Genomic DNA, 21,231 nt, shown 5'->3' with positions numbered 1-21,231 from the left:
ACTTGAAACACATACTAACTATCATAAGGGGACTGTGCAGGCAAAGTAATGTAACTCTGACTGGCATTTTGACAGAATTATGTGCCCTTTTTATACTTAGAAAATTGAAAATTTGGTTATGTTTTGTGTTTAGGTCCACTTTATTCCTACAGTATCAAAGCTATTGCTTTCATACTTGCAACACTTATTAACTATCGTAAGGGGACTGTGCAGGCAAAGTTATGTAACTCTGACTGGCATTTGGACGGAATTATGGGCCCTTTATACTTAGAAAATTGAAAGTTTGGTTAAGTTTTGTGTTTTGGTCCACTTTACCCCTAAAGTATCATAGATATTGCTTTCATACTTGGAACACTGGCAAACTATCATAAGGGTACAGTAAAAGGACAAGTTGCATAACTCTGGATATCATTTTTACGGAATTATGGCCCTTTTTTGACTTAGTAACTTTGAATATATGGTTAAATTTTGTGTTTCGATCCACTTTACCTCTTAAGTATCAAGGCTATTGCTTTCAAACTTCAAATACTTTCATGCTATCATGAGGTTACTGTACCTGGCAAGTTGAATTTTACCTTGACCTTAGAATGACCTTGACTCTCAAGGTCAAATGATTAAATTTTGCTAAAATTGCCATAACTTCTTTATTTATGATTAGATTTGATTGATGCTTTGACAAAACTACTCTTACCTGACATACCACAATAGACTCCACCCAAACCATCGCCCCTGCCCCCCCCCCTCCCGAATCCCCCCCCCCTGAATTCTCCCCCCCTATTTTTTATTTTATTTTTTTTTATATTTTTTTTTTTAAAGATCATCTCACAAATGACCACCACACCCTCACACTATACCCCCCCCACCCCAACCCCTCCCCAATTTTTTTTTTTAAACTGTTAAAAAACAAAACTATTTATTTTGATTATTTTATGTTTGAAATACCGTCCAACCAGAGCACCCAAGAATCCCCCCCCACCCCCCTCCCCCCACCCCCCACCCGAATCCCCTCCCCCCTAAATTTTTTTTTTTTTTTTTTTTTTTTTTTTTAATTTCATCTCACAAATTACCACCACACCCTCACACTATACCCCCCCCCCCACCTCACCCCCCCCCACCCATTTTTTTTTAAACGGTTAAAAAACAAATATTTATTTTTATTATCTTATGTTTGAAATACCGTCCAACCATCGCACCCAAGAATCCCCACCCCCACCCTCCCCCCCACCCCCCCTTTTTTATTTTTTTCGCATTTTTGGAAGGTAATGTAATAAATGTCCACACCCCCACACAATGCACCCCTCTTCACTCCACACCTCCATCCTTTGTGATTGAAAATGAGAGTCCCTTCACCTTTAAAAAGAAAATAGATTAGCGGTCTGCACCCGCAAGGCGGTGCTCTTGTTTATTTTTTAAAGCAATTTTGTGGGCACTTAATTTTGTGGATTTCAACTTTAACTTTAAAAAAATTGTTCTCAAGAAATGCATTGCATACAGTTATAACTCTAAGTTTTCGGATATGTAATGGTCTATTGCCTTCATGCATTAATCCGCCAGATTTTATGACTTAAATGATTAAATAACATGCTTGAAGGATTACCAGTTGAGCGTAAACAGGGTGGAAATCTGGTAAAATAGCGCTGTACAATCGACTGTCTTTAATTATGGACACAAATCTATATATCCTAAAATTAAGAGGCATAAACAATTATTTTGACTATAAAAGGGGGTGTCCGAAAATTTAGAGTGTCCAAAAACTTAGTGTTATAACGGTTACTGTGTTTGTAGTGCATTATGGTAAAAAAAGGTGCAGCACTTAATTAACTAATTCAATCAAGCACTAAACACATGTTATGACAATTTTGCTTGTCACTGTGCAGTGGTTTGGAATTTTCTAAATTTGGGACTGAAATTGACCCCATTCCCAATCTCAAAAGGTTCACATTATTTCCAAATCTCTGAACCCCTTTAGGCCTAGTGGACTCTCCCATCCTTCTAAATTGGATCAAATTATTTCCAAAATAAGGGATATCTAGTATATTTATTTTTAGAATATTTCTTACAGAAATTCCTTCAAGCAAACAGCGCAGACCCTGATGAGACGCCGCATCATGCGGCGTCTCATCTGGGTCTACGCTGTTTGCCAAGGCCTTTTTTCTAGACGCTAGGCATAAATGGGTTAAATTCTTATTTGAAGGTATTACAAAAACAACAACACATTTTTGTTCAAATAATTGCAATATTTAGCTCATCTCAATATCCATCTATATACATTTAACCTTAGTAGATAGTATTTAAGACAAGTTTATTCTCAATTTCAAAATATTTGTGAGAAAAATATCATCCTCAACAATTTCAAATTTTTAGTCGAAACCAAGTGAACTTTCCCAATCCAAAGAGCCCGCCATCTGTGCTGGCCAGTTCACATAATATTTCTTTTTGATTTCATCGAATTCTTTAGACTTATAGAGACACTGCCAAGTGTGTCTGTTTCCAGAGAAGAAAAAGTAGTTTTTTGGTCTTTGGTAGTGAACTACTGTCACAATTCTCAAGCAGTGAGATTGAAACTAAAAATGGGACATCACCATGTAGTGCAAACATCCCTTGCACAATCCTGAGTAATTCTTCCGTGAACTTGGCCATGGGGATCGCAGTAGCATAAAATCTTACATGTTTTGGTCCACTTAATTCTTACTTTAACCCTACTCAGAAGCAAAGCAAAAATGGCTATGTGCAAACAGCATAAAACCAGAACAGCCTGCAAGTAACTCACAGTTTGTTCAGGTTTTATGCTGTTTGCTGTTCATCAGTATCTTAGGCTTGTAAATGAGGCTTTGAAAACTTTAATCTAGTAAGAAAAGTCTAAAATTAAATTTAACTTTCTTAAGGACTTAAGATGCATCAAAATATTAATCTAAGTGGTAAAAGGTTAAATTTGTGGCATGGTTATAAAAAAAAATTGTTTAATTTGTGGCAAGCTTATTATTTTTTGTTTAATTTGCGGCAAGAATACTAGTTTTTGGTTTAATTTGTGGTAGGGCTCTTCTTTCAGTACTATAAAGTGTGCACATGCATTAAGCCCAGTTTTCCCAGAACAAGGCTCACATTATCATGCTCTAGAGGTCGCTGTGGTGGAATAGATATGGTGTCCACCTAGCGACCGGAAGGTCACAAGTTCGATCCCCACTGTGGGTCGAGCTAAAATAAATAGGTTTAAACTTATTTATCCTGCCAATACAAATGGATTTCAGGTCGGAGCAAGAGAAGCTAGCCCACCAGCTAGCCCGCGCAAACAGCCCAACACAGGATGTTCCAGATGATTTCCATGAACAGGCAGCGCAGTTCTCGGAAACAGACGACGATGATGAGGAACCCAAACTGCCTGTTTTCCAGGCACATGTGCAGGTTAGTTGTGGGGGGCATTTGGTAGGGAAAGGTCTGGAAAAGAGACTTTACTGACCTTTATGTGGGAAAAAGTAACTGCTTACGTTTAAGCCTGGCTCTGGGAAAACTGTGCTAAACGCTTGTTGGTGAAGTGTTGTCTCAGTTAAGCCTGTGCAGGCTAATCAGGAACGACTCTTTCCGCCTTAACTTGATTTTCTCTAAGAAGAGACTTCCTTTAAGAGTAAAATACCATAAAAGCGGAAAGTGTGGTCAATGCGCAGGCTAATCCTTTGAAGAAACTTTTTATGTCCCCCACCACTATAATGGTGGACATTTTGTTGAGCAATGAAGCTTTTGGTCACAAAATCTTTGATTTAACTCAAATAATAAGGTATCTCAAGTATTATTGATTGTCAACCAACACAAAACACACAAATCTAGCTATACTCCCAAGTCTATCAACAACAGGTAATTCTCGACTTCACAAAGTCTAATAAGTTTAACCACAGAGCGTATATTGTCATCTAGAGTCCGTGGTTTAACTTTAAGTTTGTTCTCAATTTGTTATCTCCAGCAAGTTTTTATGTCAACAGTCATGTATAAGATCAAACCAATACTGATCAATAACAAGGTTTTATCTCTAGTAACTATGCAACCAGTCAGGCAGGGAGGATAAGATTAAACCATACTCACTTCTATGCCGTACCATTTGGGTCAAAAGTACAAATACGCCAACAGCTAAAAATAGATATCACCGCGGTGACAAAATTGTAACTGCAGTGACGATTTGTCATCTATCTGTGATATCTATTTTGTCACTACGGTAACAATTTTGTCACAGCAGTGACAAATTATGACTGTTGGTATATGTTTATGGCTGCTGTTACATTTATTTGTTTGGGTCAGTCTTCAACCAATCATTTTCCACATAACAAACCGAATCTCACATATCAAAATCATGTCAACCTTTATTTTGTTGTCGATAGTGGTCTACAAATGTATAATTACTCATACATGGATCTTTAAAACAAAAAACAAAATAATAAATAAATACTTGATAAGTTTAGTTGATATAGATTTATTCTTGGTAAACCAGCAACTTTTTAAAGTTTTTTAGTTTTATAAAGATCACACTTATCGGTTTGAGTAAATAAATGGCTTGTGAATCGTACATTTTATTTGTTAAATAACACTTATTGGCATATCATCTGCTTTATCGCAATTAGATCATAGCGAATCCATTGTTAAAGACTTGTGCTATTAATCCGTTATGACGTTACTTCCGGCATAACAAGTTTTAAAAAGCTCCGTTAAATTATGCGCTTTATCTAAGATTTTACAGAAAATAACAATGATATAAATGTGAAATTTAATGTAAATAATAGAGTATTTGACAGCGGTCATTTTGATACCAATTGAACATGGCAGAACGGATACAGAATTGCGCGTTGATCGCTACAAAAAAATCCGGACTTGAAACAACAAGTGAACCGATGGAAACAAGAGACTACGAGATAAGTAGTGAAAAGGCAATGAAAAAGAAACTCTATGCGACCACAAGGGACCACGCGATTGTCAAGGTGACTGGTGGTGGGCTGAAAATCGAATTTAGTACTGGTATGAATGAACTTTTCAAAAGCTGTGCTGATGAGTTTTACCAGTCTGAAACTTTTAAATTTAAATGTCAAAAAACACCAGTGTATGATAATATTGGTAGTTTAGTGGAAACAAAATTACAGGCTATTATCCGGAAGAAATGGTGTGTATACAATTAACTTGTTTCACACAAAATGTTCGTGTCTGGTTAATGGGAAAATGGTGAATCAGTTTGCGGAAAGTGACTTATTAGAAATCATACAACTCACTTCAAATAAATTAATATCAGAAAACTTGACCGTCGATGAAGTGAATGCAAAATTTCAAGAAATTCTTCAGGAATGCATGCTAGTGTTAACAAATAAACAAACTGAAGAAAAAGATGTATGTTGTTTGAGACCGGAAATAAATGATTTCAATTTCATGGTAAATACCAAGCAACCTGAAAATTTGGAATCGGTGTTAAAAGTTCATCACGTGAAAATTGACGCAAGTACTCAAACGGAGAGCACCGGGATTGAATTTGATTTTGAAACACTTTTTTGTTTGATTCAAACAATTCAAAAGTCTGTAAGTGATATGCGCAAAGATGTATGTGAGCACATCTTAAACACCAATCGCGGATTCAATGAGATGAAAGACATTATCCATAGTGTAAAAGTAAATAGTACAACGAATTCCCGAGGTACGGACGACAAATGCGATTGTTTACAGGAAAACGTTCAAGACCTGAAGCAAACACTCGACCAATTTAATATATCTGTACAGAAAAAATTTCAATCGCTAGGAGATATACTTAAGGCAAACTCCATACCAAGTGTTCTTTCCAAAGGTTATATGAATGGCTCTGTAGAAGCAACAAGTAAACGGATGTCCGATGATCCCGTTGAAAATGACACATTACTAGAAACCGAACAAGTGACACTTGAGCCTAGCCCACAAGCGATCTCCGATATACAAGAAAGTACTGTGCATTTTGAAGTAGAAACCAATAAAGGCGAGCATAGATCGAACATTACGCCACAAACGTCGAAGACGTTACTGATTGGAGATTCAATTTTGAGAGGCATTAATAAGCGAGGATTATGCGAATCTGTGGACATATGCACTTTGCCAGGGAAGACAATGCTGGATATCTGTGAAAAGCTGCGAAAAATGAATATCTCTGACTTATCAAAAATAATAATATTTGCTGGTGGGAATGATGTCTCGAATGGCCAGCCAATTTCAATAATCAAAGATGTAATCTTGCAGACTTCGCAATGCATTCAAGATCTAACAAATTGTGAAATATTTATTTGTAAAATAAGTCCTCGACGTGATGTTGATGTACGCGATTTCAACTCAATGCTAGAAGATGTATCAAGCGAACTTCCGGTAAAGCTGATCGATTGTTATAATTGTTTTGTGTACGGAAACGGACAATTGGCGAATCGACTATTCAGACCTGATGGAATTCACCCAAGTAATTATGGATCAAGTTCACTTGTGGCAGCAATCAATGAAGTAGTGCATATAACTAAGAAAAGAATGCAGCAGCAACAACAACAACATCGTCAACTTGATCAAAATCAGCGGAAGCGTACTTCTAACGGTGACTTCAAAAACGGGCATCATCAATACCGGAGTGCTAAACCGAACTTCCAGTACGGGCTTCATGGCTTTAGGAACGGGCATCGTGACTTCCGGAACGGTTATCATGACTTCCGGAAAGGGCATCATGACTTCCGTAATGGGCACCATAACTTCTTCAGGCAGCATGATCTAAGGAACGCACACCAGGACACCCAGAGTGAATATCAGGATTGTCATAATGAAAATCGTGACTTCCGGTACGTTCGTCGACATGTCAATCATGAAAACAGTCGACACTGCATGAACTGTGGACGTCAAAATCATGTCACACGTGACTGCAGACTACCCAAAAGACAATAGGTTACTGATGACAGACGTACTACATCGTTATATAGCACAAATAAATTTGACATTCTTTCGTCGGTTTGTAACCAATGTGACTCGCACAAATGTAAGTGTAGTTTAATTATTGCTAATGATGATACAAATCAACATAAACCACATTGCTTAAGATTGAATAATGTTAAATGTAGCACAATAAATAATTTAGACACTGATATATCATCCCTGGATAGTAACGTTCTTATGGAATCTCACATACAATCTACTTTAAAATGTAACATAAATAATGATTATTATATTCCATTTACATATAAAGGTTTGCATATTATGCATTTGAATATCCAACATTTATTGCCTAAATTGGATGAAATTCGTGTTTACTTACACGAAAATAGTTCTTTAGATATAGTAGGCTTTTGTGAAACATTTTTAAATGATAAAACGGAGATTAATACAATATCCATTTCCGGTTACAGCATTGTAAGACGTGATAGGGCTATTTCTGCTGGAGGCGGTATAATAGTTTATATAAAAGATAGCATCTCTTTTGTACGTAGACATGATTTAGAAAGTGACGATATTGAATCTATTTGGCTACAAATCAACATTGTAAAGTACAAACCTTATCTAATTAACTTTGTTTATCGCCCACCAAATAGCCCTCAATCTTGGATTGACTCATTTGAATTACAGATAAATAAGGCAGACATGGAAGATTGTAATATGTATTCAACCAGGGATTTTAATTTTCACTGTTTAAGCCAAAACATATTTAACAATAAGAAATGGGAAAAACTTATCACTGATTTTAATTTAAAACAACACGTGTCTTTTCCAACAAGGGTTACGGAACGTTCGTCATCAATATTAGACCATTTGTATTCAAAATATGACAACATTTCTGAGGTAATCATACCAAAAATAGGCATAAGTGACCATTACCCAGTAGTTTTTACATTAAGCGTCAAAGGTAAAATTGTTAAAACAAATTATCATAAAATTATTAAGTACAGATGTTTTAACAAATTTAATGAAATCAATTTTCAAAATGACTTAGCAAATGCTAATTTTGATATGGTTGAAACAATAGAGGATGCTAATGAGGCATTTGAAGTATTTTATAACATATTAAACTCAGTCCTTAATAAGAATGCCCCTATGAAATATAAAAAAGTGAAGAGATTACAACAACCCGGTTGGTACAACGAAAACGTAAAACAAGCAAGGTCTTTAAGGGATAAATATAAACGTGAATCTAATTGGCCACAATATAAGTTGTGGCGTAATAAATGTAACAGTGCAATCAAAATGGCAAAAAAAGAATATTTTTCGAATGCGGTACAAAACAAAACAAGTGCGAAATCGCTCTGGAAAACTATTAAATTAGCATCAAATGAACACACAGAATCCTCTATTTTGCCAAATGTAATAAGAAAGGATGATCAGATAATATCTGGTAAAACAAATGTAGCTAATGCACTTAATGACCACTTTGTTGACATCTCGAAACTTATTAAAAAGACTAAATTTGCTGAACAGGATTTCCACTCATTAAAAACATATCTAGATGCTAAGCTAGAATCTAAGCATTTCTCTGTTCAGTTTATTACTACATCAGAAGTTAGTACTTTAATTAATCAACTTCATTCAAACAAATCTGCTGGGGCTGATGGTATAGGGCCCAGCATTATTAAACTTTGCAAAGAATTCATTATACAACCAATCACTGCTCTTATAAATAACTGTATATCACATGGAATCTTTCCCGACATGCTTAAAATTGCAAACGTAATACCTTTATACAAGGGTGGATCGGTAGAAGATCCCAATAATTATAGACCAATATCAATTTTACCTACTATATCTAAAATATTTGAAAAGCATATAGCTAAACAATTGCATATATATCTAGAATCTACAGGTCTATTAAACAAAACTCAGTTGGGTTTTCGCAAATATCATTCTTGTCAAACAGCATTGATTAATATAGTTGATTCATGGCTTAAACAAATTGATAATGCAAATCTGGTAGGTACAATTTTCTTGGATTTAAAAAAAGCATTTGATCTTGTGGACCATAGGGTTCTTTTACACAAATTAAAACTTTATCATTTTAATGATAGGTCATGCGACCTATTTTCTTCATATCTCCGCAATCGATTTCAGTTTATCAAAGCAGAAAACACTACCTCTACTTGTAAAAGCATCATTGCTGGTGTTCCCCAAGGATCTATTTTAGGACCTCTTCTATTTCTTATTTACGTTAATGATCTTTCGCTAGATCTTACATGTGATTCTGCAATGTATGCTGATGATACAACATTGCACACTGTGGGAACAAATATTCAAACACTTCAAAATAAGCTACAAACAAATCTTTCAATTGTAAATGATTGGTGCCAAACTAATAACATGATTATTAATCCACTAAAAACCACTTGTATGGTATTAGGGTCAAAACGGAAAGCTCAAAATATAACAGATCTAAAACTTAAAATTTCAGATACGGTGATCAAAACAGTAAATTGTCAAAAACTTCTTGGCCTTTATATTGACAATACTCTACCTTGGAAACTACACATTAACAGCGTTTGTTCAAAAATGTCATCACGAATGTTTCTTTTGCAAAAAATAAAACCATATCTAACCCTTGAAATGCGTAAGCTCTTCTATAATGGTTATATCTCACCTATATCCGACTACTCATGCGTTACCTGGAGTTCAGCGGCCAAAACGGAAATTAATAGAATAGTCAAAATACAAAAGCGTTGTGGTGCACATATTTTAAATAAAAAGTACAACACTAATTCAAAAACACTATTTAAAGATCTAAAATGGTTGACTTTCGAACAGCGTAATCACTATTTCACGTCAGTTATTGTATTTAAAGCATTTCACAATCAAACCCCAACATACATACGTGACCTTTTGACACCTTCACAAAATAATCACTATAACTTGCGATCTTGCGAAAAGGGGGATTTAAAGCTAGTGCGAATACCCAAAACAAACTATTTCAAACAATCGTTTGAATTTTCTAGCAAAACAATTTGGAATTCGTTACCCCAATATTTACGTCAAACAAACAATTTAATTACATTTAAGAAAAAATTAAAAGCTTATCTTTCTTCCACACTTTATGAAATAAACTGCATGAACATGCTTCATGTTGTTTTAGTAAATAACATTAGTTTAATGTTTAAATACTGTTCTTGCATAGATGGTTATTGTAGTTTTATGTCTGTCATTTGTTTTAAATTATAATATATATCATTATATGTGCATGCATATATGATTCTGTATGTTTTGTTCTTATTGCTCAAGATGAAATATGATGTATTTGTTGTTAATTGTATCTTGTTAGAAGACCTTGTTGAAAATAAGAAATGTATTATATAAATTGCATATTATGTAATTTCATCTGATGTATTTCTTAACAAGTCTATCTTCTTTAAATAAAGATTTTATTATTATTATTATGTTATCGCTTGTTTAACGGTCCACTGCCTTCACAGTATACCCGGTTTCATGACACTTATCAAGCTGTAAAAATACGTACAGACGTTAAGGCAACGGAAAATAATAAGGTTTCTGAAATTGTCACCTAGATATGGTAATTAATTCTTTATGAAGTTATAATTATATAAACATAAAGTGACAATTCTTAAGTCACAACTAATAAAGCTTCAATTAAAATATTTGCCGTTTTGAAAGACATTTCATAGGTCAGTTTGATTTAGCTCTTATCAAGCTCTTTGGGTCAGACAAAGTATCACTGCAGTTACAAATATATCATCGCAGTGATAAATTTATTACCGCAGTGACAAAATTGTCTATTTTTAGCTGTTGGCGTATATGTACTTTTGACCCAAAGGGTATGTCATACACTCCAGTTGACCAACTGGTTTATGTATGCATACAATGAGGTACAATCTCAACTCAAGGAATGTGTTCAATCAATAAAGAAACAAGGGTCACTTGATAAAATGGGTTTAAAGGAAAATCGTTTATCGCTGTCTGCTTAAATTTGTTGAAAGGCCAATATTGGTTATAAAGCTAGTGTTTGAATGTTGATTGTAAACCAAAAATGAGATATTTGTACAAACTCATACAATTTCGAGAATAAGTTACAAATAACATAAGTTAGACAACCAATAAAGTATGATAAGCTTTTTAATATTTGTAACATGCAGATACACCGACAAATGGTGTAAAATGTAATGCCATATAAACAATTATGATGATAATGCAGGGTTCGCCAAAACTTGAAAAATCTATCAGTCATTCGGACTGACAGACTTGAAATTTTTGTCAGTCCGAATCAGTTTCTGTCAGTCCCACTGTCCGACTAAACTATAACAGCAAAACACAACGAAAGAGAGTACCTTTTTGATGTTTATTGGTTTTGATCACATTAAAATACAATAAAAACATGTTCAAAGTCGATATAATTAAACAATTATTATATTAATACTAAACCACATATAAACCAAAGGTATTCTTTTAAGACTTCTTTTTTTTCAAACTGTTTTTAGCCTGCACAGCTCTACAAATCTGTGTTCTTGAAAAGTTAGGGTGACATCCAATCAAGTTTGACTTAATTGCACACACCCATTCAGACTTCTTTGGATGACTTCAATTTCTGTTTATTAGCCGATTTCACAAGTTCTAAAATAACACCTATTGTTAAAATATTTTCTCTTAGCTGAGGTGGTTGATTTCCAGGTTCAATTAAATGAATGTCTTTCACTCCTATTTCTTGATAGAAAGGCCCATGATAATTACCACCATCCATTCTTGTTGTCTTAAATAACACAAAACATATTGCTACAAACTATCAACAACAAATCAAAACATAAATATCCCTATGTCCGAATTTTAAAATATCCGAAATATAGTACATCGGGTGAAAAATCTAATTTTGATTTCAGAAATTGTTGGTGGGTAAATTAAAATATATCCTTCCCAGAAAAATATAATAATGAAACTATTTAACAGAAATGCTCACAAATGCCTGTTGAAACTAGTTTTCATGCGGTTTTTGTTGTGGAGAAATTAAATGGAACAAATAAAATGGAGGACGCATTCAGTTGCTTTTTTTAACAAAGACCGTTGATTTTGAACTCGCATGTGATAGTCAATTCTAATCCAACTTTAGACATCAAAACATCAAAATGAAGGTAAGAAAAAAGGATTTTGACAGAAGTTGAACAAAAAGCATTTACCTTTTATTAATCCAATAGCATATTATACACTTTTAGTGATCTTTTTGAAAGCATTTTTCATCCGATTGTGTCGGTCAGTCGGACCGATTATCTTAAATCACTTGTCGGTCCTTAGAAAAATTTGCCGGTCAGGACCGGCGGACCGACGGTTTTGGCGAAACCCTGGATTATGAAAACTTCATATAGTGTCACGCATAACAACATCATATAAGATTAGCATACATCTTCTACATGGTTGATACTGTTTGGTGTGTCCCGTAATACTGTATAGAAACAAAAAAAGCTTGTCAGTTTCAGATATCCCAGTGTTAAAGGGACCTTTTCACAGATTTTGGCTGGTATTGAAGTTTGTCATTAAATTCTTAATATTGATAAATGTTAACATTGGATCTTTAAAGCTCAAGTAAAAAACAAGAATAAAATTAAAGAAAGAAAAAAAGTAACCCTCCATTGGGCTGGAACCACTTATTTCTGGAGAAAAAGTGTAACGCTTAGACCACTAGGCCGTCAGTGCTCATACAATTAGCGTTGTATTTTATACTTTATATAAGCAATCCTCGTAGTGACACAAAATATAGCGACAACAGAACTCATTAATTTATTCAATCATTTCGCATTGCAACGCTTTATAATTTTCAGGTTTTTAAATAGTCAAAGATAATTATTATGGATATTTTAGAGCATATTAAATGTCCAGTATTACTGTTTCCTCAATAATATCATAACTACAAAGAAAATATGTGAATCTGAAACAACTTTTTTTAATTTTGCTTATTTACCAAAAAATAAAAAGGTCCCTTTAAGGGAAGGGCTACTTGTCTTGACAGTCCGAGTCTCATATGTTTTCTTGTTTTAATTTTCATTGACTTTTGTTAAAAATCATGTGAATTCTTTATGTTTTGATTTGTTACGGATGTAACATGTAATTAAACATTAATCTGTTCATCTGGTATAAATACTCGTTAATTAACCAGATAAATGAGAAAAGTCTATTTTTTAAGACAGTGTTGTTTTTTATCATATTTGGGTTGAAATTTGATCCCATTCCCAATCGCTAAAAGTATATATTCTTCCCAAATACCTCCCTAAAATTCCCAAAAGAAGGTTGCAAAAAGAAAATTATATTTAAAAAACAAAATGCAATTTTTACTATGTTCACCTATTCTTTTTCAGAAGTTTAACCTAAGTTAATATAATATTAAAACACTATAATATTCTCAATTTTAAGCGCGGCGTTTTCGGATAAAACCCGAGGTATTGTCATAGCCAGCTCGTCGTGACGTCCGCGTTGTGCTTAACCTTAACGTTTTGTTAAGGTTTTGAACATTGGCTCTAAAATCAAATTGCTTCCGCCTAAAACTTTGAAACTTCATATGTAGATGCACCTTGATGAGTTCTACAGGCCACACCCATGTTTGGGTCACTAGGTCAAAGGTCTAGGTCACTTTAACCTAAAAAAAATAAAAATATTCTGACAAGCTTCCATTTATTCAAAACTGCACCTGTAGCCGAGCGTGGCACCTGTTATGCCGTGCTCTTGTACCGTATCTGCACATGTTTGCAAAAAAAAAAACACAATTCCAAGGTCCCAATTGTAGTCAGAACTACCCAATTACATCAATCCCAAGCTCCCAGGCCCCATTCCCAAAATGAAGAGAGAGAAAACACTGTAAATCCTTGATAAATATTCAATCCCATTTAATGCTGTCATTTTCAGGCCGAAGAAGCCCAAACTCCTAAGCAGCCCAAATCCACAACAGGGAAAACACCAACACCGGATCCGCCCTCAATTGGTAGGCATGTAGAATGATACATCCCACAATAAAGTAGAAAAGGGTTAACAGGATAACCAGGGAAAGTTTAGAAGGGTAAATCAGTGCTCCAGATAACATGCGTAAAGGCGTAAAAACGAATTAAATTTCTTAAATAACGATTTAGATTTAAAATCTTTGCGTAAAGTTACGCATTGAAAAAATAAAACACGAATTCGACATTTTCGAACGTGCGTAAAACTTCCAGTAGCAAATTATATACGGTAAACATTTTATCCCGGTTCTGACTCGTCTAGGCGCTCAATTAAAACTACAACTTTAACAATACATAGATGGTGACGTCACTACGTTATTGTCAGTAAGACCGGTGTGACACAATGCAACTTTAAGTCAACGTCACTCAAGCGTTTGCTGTAAGAAAGGGCCACACCAAAGAACGGTCTAAGGCCAAACGGTCTCGATTCTGTTCTCCTGGTATTGCAGGCGAGTCATTACTGTTTATTGTACCTTTTTAATTACACTTATCGTAATTTTTATACACAAGTAATATACAATATACCCATTCAAAATGTCATAAAAATTTAATGTTAAATATATATTTTTGATATGACTAACGGCGACCAAAAATGCCATTATGACCTAAGCCGAAGTGTCAGTTACCGTTTTAAAATAAAAAAATCAAAATGGCCGACCGAAGCGGTGTATCGAAGCGTGGAAGGCAAAAAAAGCAAGATGAGCAAGATAGATGTTGAGCCAGAAAAAGCTGTCCGATTATGGGAAAGCAAGAAACGGGTGGAAAGCCAGGCTTTTCCAAGACTATAAACCAAAATGTTGGATTGTTGATGTGTCAAAAACAATGAATAACAAGGGACAAAATTGTCACAAAACCAGGTTTTCATTGTGAAAAAAAATCTGATAAAGGGAGAAAACTCAAACTGAACTTTTGAAATGAACAAACAAAATTAACCCCCTTTGTAAGTTTTTTTTTTAATCTATTTTTAGTCGTGGCGACCTTGACATTGGAGATATTGACGTGATTCTTTCGTGCGACACACCGTCCCATGATGGTGAACAAATGTGCCAAATGATTTTAAAATCTCACAATGAATGACATAGTTATGGCCAGGACAAGCTCATTTATGGCCATTTTTGACCTTTGAACTCAAAGTGTGACCTTGACCTTGGAGATATCGACGTAATTATTTCGCGCGACACACCGTCCAATGATGGTGAACAAATGTGCCAAATGATTTTAAAATCTGACAATGAACGACATAGTTATGGCCCGGACAAGCTTGTTCCGCCCGCCCGCCAGCCCGCCCGCCAGCCAGCCCGCCAGCCCGCCCGCATTCGCCAATCTAATAAACAGTTTTTTCCTTCGGAAAACCTGGTTAAAAATTATTTGGTAACATAGTGTTAAGAATTAATTTTATAAATGGGGGGTAAAATAAGAATTAATTTTTAAAATAGGGAGTAAATAAGAATTTGACCAAATTTTTATCTGGAGCTCTGGTAAATGGATAACCATGGATAGTTTAGAAGGGTAAACAGATAACAATCGATAGATTGTAAACAGGATAATCATCGATAGTTATGGCTTTTGTAAATGGGATAACCATGGATAGTTTAGAAGTGTTAAACAGGATAAACATGGATAGTTTAGAAGGGTAAACAGGATAATCATGGATAGTTTATAAGGGTAAATGAGATAACTATGGATAGTTAAGAAGGGTAAACAGTATAATGATGGATAGTTTAGAATGGTAAACAGGATAATTATGGATATTTTAGAAGGGTAAACAGGATAATAATGGAAAATTTAGAAGGGTAAACATGATAATCCTGGATAGTTTAGAAGGCTTAACAGGATAATCATGGATAGTATAGAAGGGTAAATGGGATAACCATTGATAGTTTAGAAGGGTTAACAGTAAAATGATGGATAGTTTAGAAGGGTAAACATGATAATAATGGATATTTTAGAAGGGTAAACAGGATAATCATGGATAGTTTAGAAGGGTAAATGGTATAACCATGGATAGTTTAGAAGGGTAAATGGGATAACCAAGGATAGTTTAGACGGCTAAATGGGATAATCATGGACAGTTTAGACTTTTGTAAATGGAATAACCATTGGCAGTTTAGAAGGGCAAACAGGATAATCATGGATAGTTTAGAAGGGTTAACAGGATAATGATGGATGTCCATCTGTCTGATGACAAAAACTTGTCAACATGCAGCGTTGAAATTGCAGGCTTTGTTACTTTTGATATGAAGTAGGGCATATGCAAAATTATAATCCTATATTAAACATTACCTAAAGTTAGTCCCCTTTTATGCCTAGTCCCCTTGTTATGTCATTAAAATTGCTCAAGTGTATATAGTGTAACCCATGCGTGTTTGTTTGTGTGTTTGTTAAGGCCCGGTCACATTGAGGTAACGGACAAGAAAAGGGCATAAAATCATTTTATCCGTTCGTGTCTGTTCTTATCCGTTTAATGTCCGTTTCATGTCCGGCGAATCCGCTCTTTGTTCGGCAATGTCCGGTGACATCCGTTCCATCCGTTGGGAAGTTTTGAGCATGTTCAAAATTTTCCACCGGATAAAACGGACAGAGATCTCCGTTTGATGTGCGGTCTTCATACGTTAGTTTAGGGTTTGTTCGGAACTCGTGCGTTACACCTCCTGTATGTATCTGGTTTATGTCCGTTAATGTCTGGTTGTCCTGGTCCTAACGCATGTTCAACAGGTAATAACGGACAGCTAACGTATACAAAATTGCGAGAAGTGTGGCGGAACAAAACTGTTGACCAACATTTAACCGTAATTAACCTGTGGGTTGAAGTATCATTTCATTTTGGTACGCCTTGTGAGAAGGACATGTGCAATGGAGTGTCGTGCTCGCATTCAATTAGAGTGTCAAGCCGCCCTCCTACAGGCCCAGATTGGCCTTTTGAATGCTAATCTGGCCATGCATCGTCTTGCTCAAAAGAGAGCAATGAGACGGAGGCAGCTTGGCTGGGTTCCGAGCGGAGGCGTCAGTTCGGTCTGTATGACCAACTTATGGTCAAACTACGGTACGACGAGAGGACCAACGTGCATTCATCAACTTCATGTAAATGCCACCCGAGATGTTCGATGAGATTCTCGCACGAGTGGGCCTACGGATAACCAAACAGCGCAACAACTACAGACTTCCAATTTAACCAGGGATGAAGCTAACAATTTCGCTGCGGCATCTTGTGTCTGGTTCAAAGTCCGTGATATGCGTTTCGACTGGAGGGTACCCCACAACACTATTTCTCTTCTTGTGCCAGAAGTAAGTACCGCTTAATTTACTATAGTGCTAAAATTAATTTTAAAAGGCTTCTGTTAGTCATTTTAATATATTTATATACTTTAATGTCTACTTCTATCATCATTTTATATTAATTGCATTGTGTTAAGTTATTGGTATAGAATAAAAGGCAAATAGATTAGTGCGCATTCTACTCCTAAATTGTATAACACCATTAGTACTGTCTTGTGCGCATATTTTGAAATGCACACAGTTATATGCACCGTTTATCAAGTAGTATATTTTTACCTAATCATCCACTCGCTAAAGGTCATGGATTATCTACTGTGTCATACACCTATAATCCACGCTAGCCTTTCATACTGTTATCGTATACACGTCAGGTGTGTAGAGCAGTCGTAGATGAGTATGCTTACGAGGTGATGCCGTTGCCAACAACAGCTGCCAATTGGACGCGAATAGCTGACGGATTCAGGGACAGCCGGAATTTCCCCCATACGCTTGGTGCTATTGATGGCAAACATATTGCCTGCAAATGTCCACCAAGATCCGGGTCTACGTGTTATAACTACAAGAAGTACTTCTCCGTTGTCCTGCTAGCTCTGGTGGATTCTGACTACAAGTTGGCCTGGGCTGACATTGGAAGCCGTGGTGCTGCATCTGATGCATAGTTGTGGAACGAGTCAGACCTCACGGCAGCAGCTGATAACGGAGACCTTGACCTGCCAGAACCTGATGCTTTGCCACATGATACTGAGGGTGTACCCTACTCTTTCATCTGAAAGAAAATATAAAAGTGTTCGACCGGCCAAGATTTATTTATTTTATTTTTTGCGTAAGTGTTCATAAACATTCATGATAAAGAAACAAACAAGCATATGCATTTAAAAAAAGGAAAAAACAATTATGATACTTAAAAATATTATAAATAAAGCATGACATAAAATGACAGTTTTTTGTACGTTGGTGTTCGGTACTTTTCCATTTCTCTTACGTTGGAAGAAAGTTTTGTCCGGTACTAATGCGCTACACTGCCGTTTTATCCGGTAGAAGTCCGTTACTCGCACGGTAATATCCATAAGCTGACCGATAATTATCCAGTTCATATCCGTTAAATGTACGTTTTTTTCCATTGCATCATCGGTTCTTGTGCGGTCATTGTGTGTTTCCAAAGCTTCACACACTGATTTCGAGCGTCTTGAGCGGCAGACCAGGTAAATTTTATCACCGGATAACCAAAATCTGCATATTTTGTCCGTTTTCTCTCCGTTACATATTCGTTAGTCGGTCTGACGTAAATGATGGCATTTCCAAATAAGTTAAAGCAATTTATTATCATACTAACATTATGTATTGCCTATTACAACCGATTCGCTCGCTTCAATGTCAAGGTTATAGTGGACACTTGAAATGTTTGCATGTATGTTTCTTTTTACAACTTTGCTAGGTATTAAAACATGCAGCGTTGTTGATTATTTGTAAATATTATGACAAGCTCTAGTAAAGGAACTTTATGTACAACATTATTTTGATCGGAGTTATATTGTTTTTTGCCTGTCTGTCTGTCATTGTATGTGTCTGTCTGTCATTTTATGTGTCTGTCTTTCATTGTATGTGTGTGTCTGCCCCAAAACTTTAACCTTGGTCATAACTTTTGCAATATTGAAGATAGCACTTGATATTTGGCATGCATGTGTATCTCATGGAGCTGCACATTTTGAATGGTGAAAGGTCAACGTCAAAGTCATCTTTCAAGGTCAAAGGTCAATTATATGGCTTCAAAGCGGCACAGTAAGGGGCATTGTGTTTCACAAACACGTCAGCTCTTGTTTTCAGCATTAGGTGATAAATGTTTGGTAAATTGTCTTTTTAGCAATGTATGAGCAGACCTTTTTGAAAATATCCGATATCTGAAAATATAATATCATGCATGTGAGTAAGGTAGCATTCCAGATTAGTCCGTGCTGTCTGCACAGGTTAATCAGGAACGAAACTTTGCGTTTTCATGGAATATTTTGTTAGTATGAAGTGTCTTATAAACTGAAATCAGGTCTAAGTGTTTTGTGCCTGATAAGCATGTGTGGACTGCGCAATAACCCCGGTTTTCCCAGAGTGAGTCTCTTTATCAATTAACTGACTCCCAGTCTGCAGTCACTTTATCAATAAACTGACTCCCAGTCTGCAGTCACTTTATCAATAAACTGACTCCCAGTCTGCAGTCTCTTTACCAATTAACTGACTCCCAGTCTGCAGTCTCTTTATCAATTAACTGACTCCCAGTCTGCAGTCTCTTTATCAATTATCTGACTCCCAGTCTGCAGTCACTTTATCAATTAACTGACTCCCAGTCTGCAGTCACTTTATCAATTAACTGACTCCCAGTCTGCAGTCACTTTATCAATTATCTGACTCCCAGTCTGCAGTCACTTTATCAATAAACTGACTCCCAGTCTGCAGTCACTTTATCAATTAACTGACTCTCAGTCTGCAGTCACTTTATCAATTAACTGACTCCCAGTCTGCAGTCTCTTTATCAATTAACTGACTCCCAGTCTGCAGTCACTTTATCAATTAACTGACTCCCAGTCTGCAGTCACTTTATCAATTAACTGACTCTCAGTCTGCACATTTAGTGAGTATTTTTCCCAGGATTTCAGGATGCATCTACTTTACCCTTTCCCTCTAAGAAGCATAGTTAAAATGGGTGTATGCAACCAGCATAAAACCAGAACAGCCTACGTATAACTCGCAGCCTTTTCAGGTTTTATTCTGTTTGCTGCTCATCGGTATCTTAGAGTTGGAAATGCAGCCTTTAAAAGTTTAATTTAGTAAGAAAATATGTAAATTTACTTTGATTTTCTAAGGGAATACAAATACATCTAAAGAGTGTACTTTTATGGTAAAGGGTTAATCCTGTTGCCTAGCTTATATTTACTAGTTTTCTTTCTTATCCTTATCTATATATAGTTGCCAGTTTTAAGTTCCGTACTTACTTTCTTCCTTCCATCACACTTTTGTTACAGTTTCTTATAGCTCATTCAATATTTGTTCGATCTCTTACATATTTGGCATGTAGGTACGTTGCTTGGACCTCTACTTTTTGATGAGGTTTGAGGTCACTGGGGTCAAGGTCATTAAGGCTTATAATAGATTTTTCTGTAACAATTCTGTTACAGTTTCTCATAGCACCTTCAATATTTTTCCGATCTCTTATATATTTGGCATGTAGGTACCTTTCATGGACCTCTACCTTTTGATGAGGTTTGAGGCCACTGGGGTCAAGCTCAAGGTCACCAAGGCTAATAATATATTTTTTCGTAACAATTTTGTTACAGTTTCTCATAGTGCCTTCAATATTTTACCGATCTCTTACATATTTGGCATGTAGACACCTTGCATGGACCTCTACCTTTTGATGAGGTTTGAGGTCAAGGTCACTGAGGCTAATAATTGATTTTTTAGGTGGTTACTAACACGTAGATTGACAAAGCGCATCATCAGGAAGCATCCATCAGTTTCACTGATATTCTTGTTTTTTCTACATTAGCGTTTCCGGTGGGTAAAGCCCCAAAAGTGACCCCACCAAAGCCTATTGTACTTGATGATGACAACGATGATGATGAGGAAGAAGTAACCTTCAAGAGGCCACCACCTGTATTTATCATGTCGGGGATTGAGGCTGCTGTAAGTTGGATGGAATTTCCAAACAATGATTACTTCTGTGGGAATAATTGCACTCTATTTTATGCTTTCCGCTGGTTAATAGAGAAATATAAGTGAATTAAAACTGATAATTCACTGTTTCAAACAGTGAAAATTAACAGCAAAAATTATTGCTAATTTTCACTGTTTTACTGTGAAATGACGTCATTTTCTTACGAAATGATTCACGGTGAAAAAAAAAGCATAAAATAACAAGAAAATTGGTGGGATTCCTTGGAATATTGATTTAAATTCACTCCTGATCATAGAAAAAATCTGTTGTCACTTGTAAATTTAAATCGATATTCCACTGACTCCATTTAATATCCTCTTTTTATTG

The 21,231-nt window shown here is 35.7% G+C and overlaps 1 protein-coding gene across 1 annotated transcript in view; it reads left to right on the top strand.

Annotated features, from left to right (window-relative positions):
- Positions 1-21,231, top strand: part of LOC127859749 (DNA topoisomerase 2-binding protein 1-like) — a 107,577-nt gene that overhangs the window by 73,213 nt on the left and 13,133 nt on the right. The window contains exons 21-23 of the mRNA XM_052397257.1: positions 3,249-3,402; positions 13,837-13,912; positions 20,737-20,873. Of these exons, the coding sequence (XP_052253217.1) occupies positions 3,249-3,402; positions 13,837-13,912; positions 20,737-20,873 (367 nt within the window). The remainder of the gene's footprint in view (positions 1-3,248; positions 3,403-13,836; positions 13,913-20,736; positions 20,874-21,231) is intronic.

The sequence above is a fragment of the Dreissena polymorpha genome, chromosome 15 (assembly GCF_020536995.1).
Source record: "Dreissena polymorpha isolate Duluth1 chromosome 15, UMN_Dpol_1.0, whole genome shotgun sequence".
NCBI classification, from domain to species: domain Eukaryota; kingdom Metazoa; phylum Mollusca; class Bivalvia; order Myida; family Dreissenidae; genus Dreissena; species Dreissena polymorpha.
Note: the sequence above shows the minus strand (reverse complement) of the source record. Positions and strands in the feature narration are given on the sequence as shown.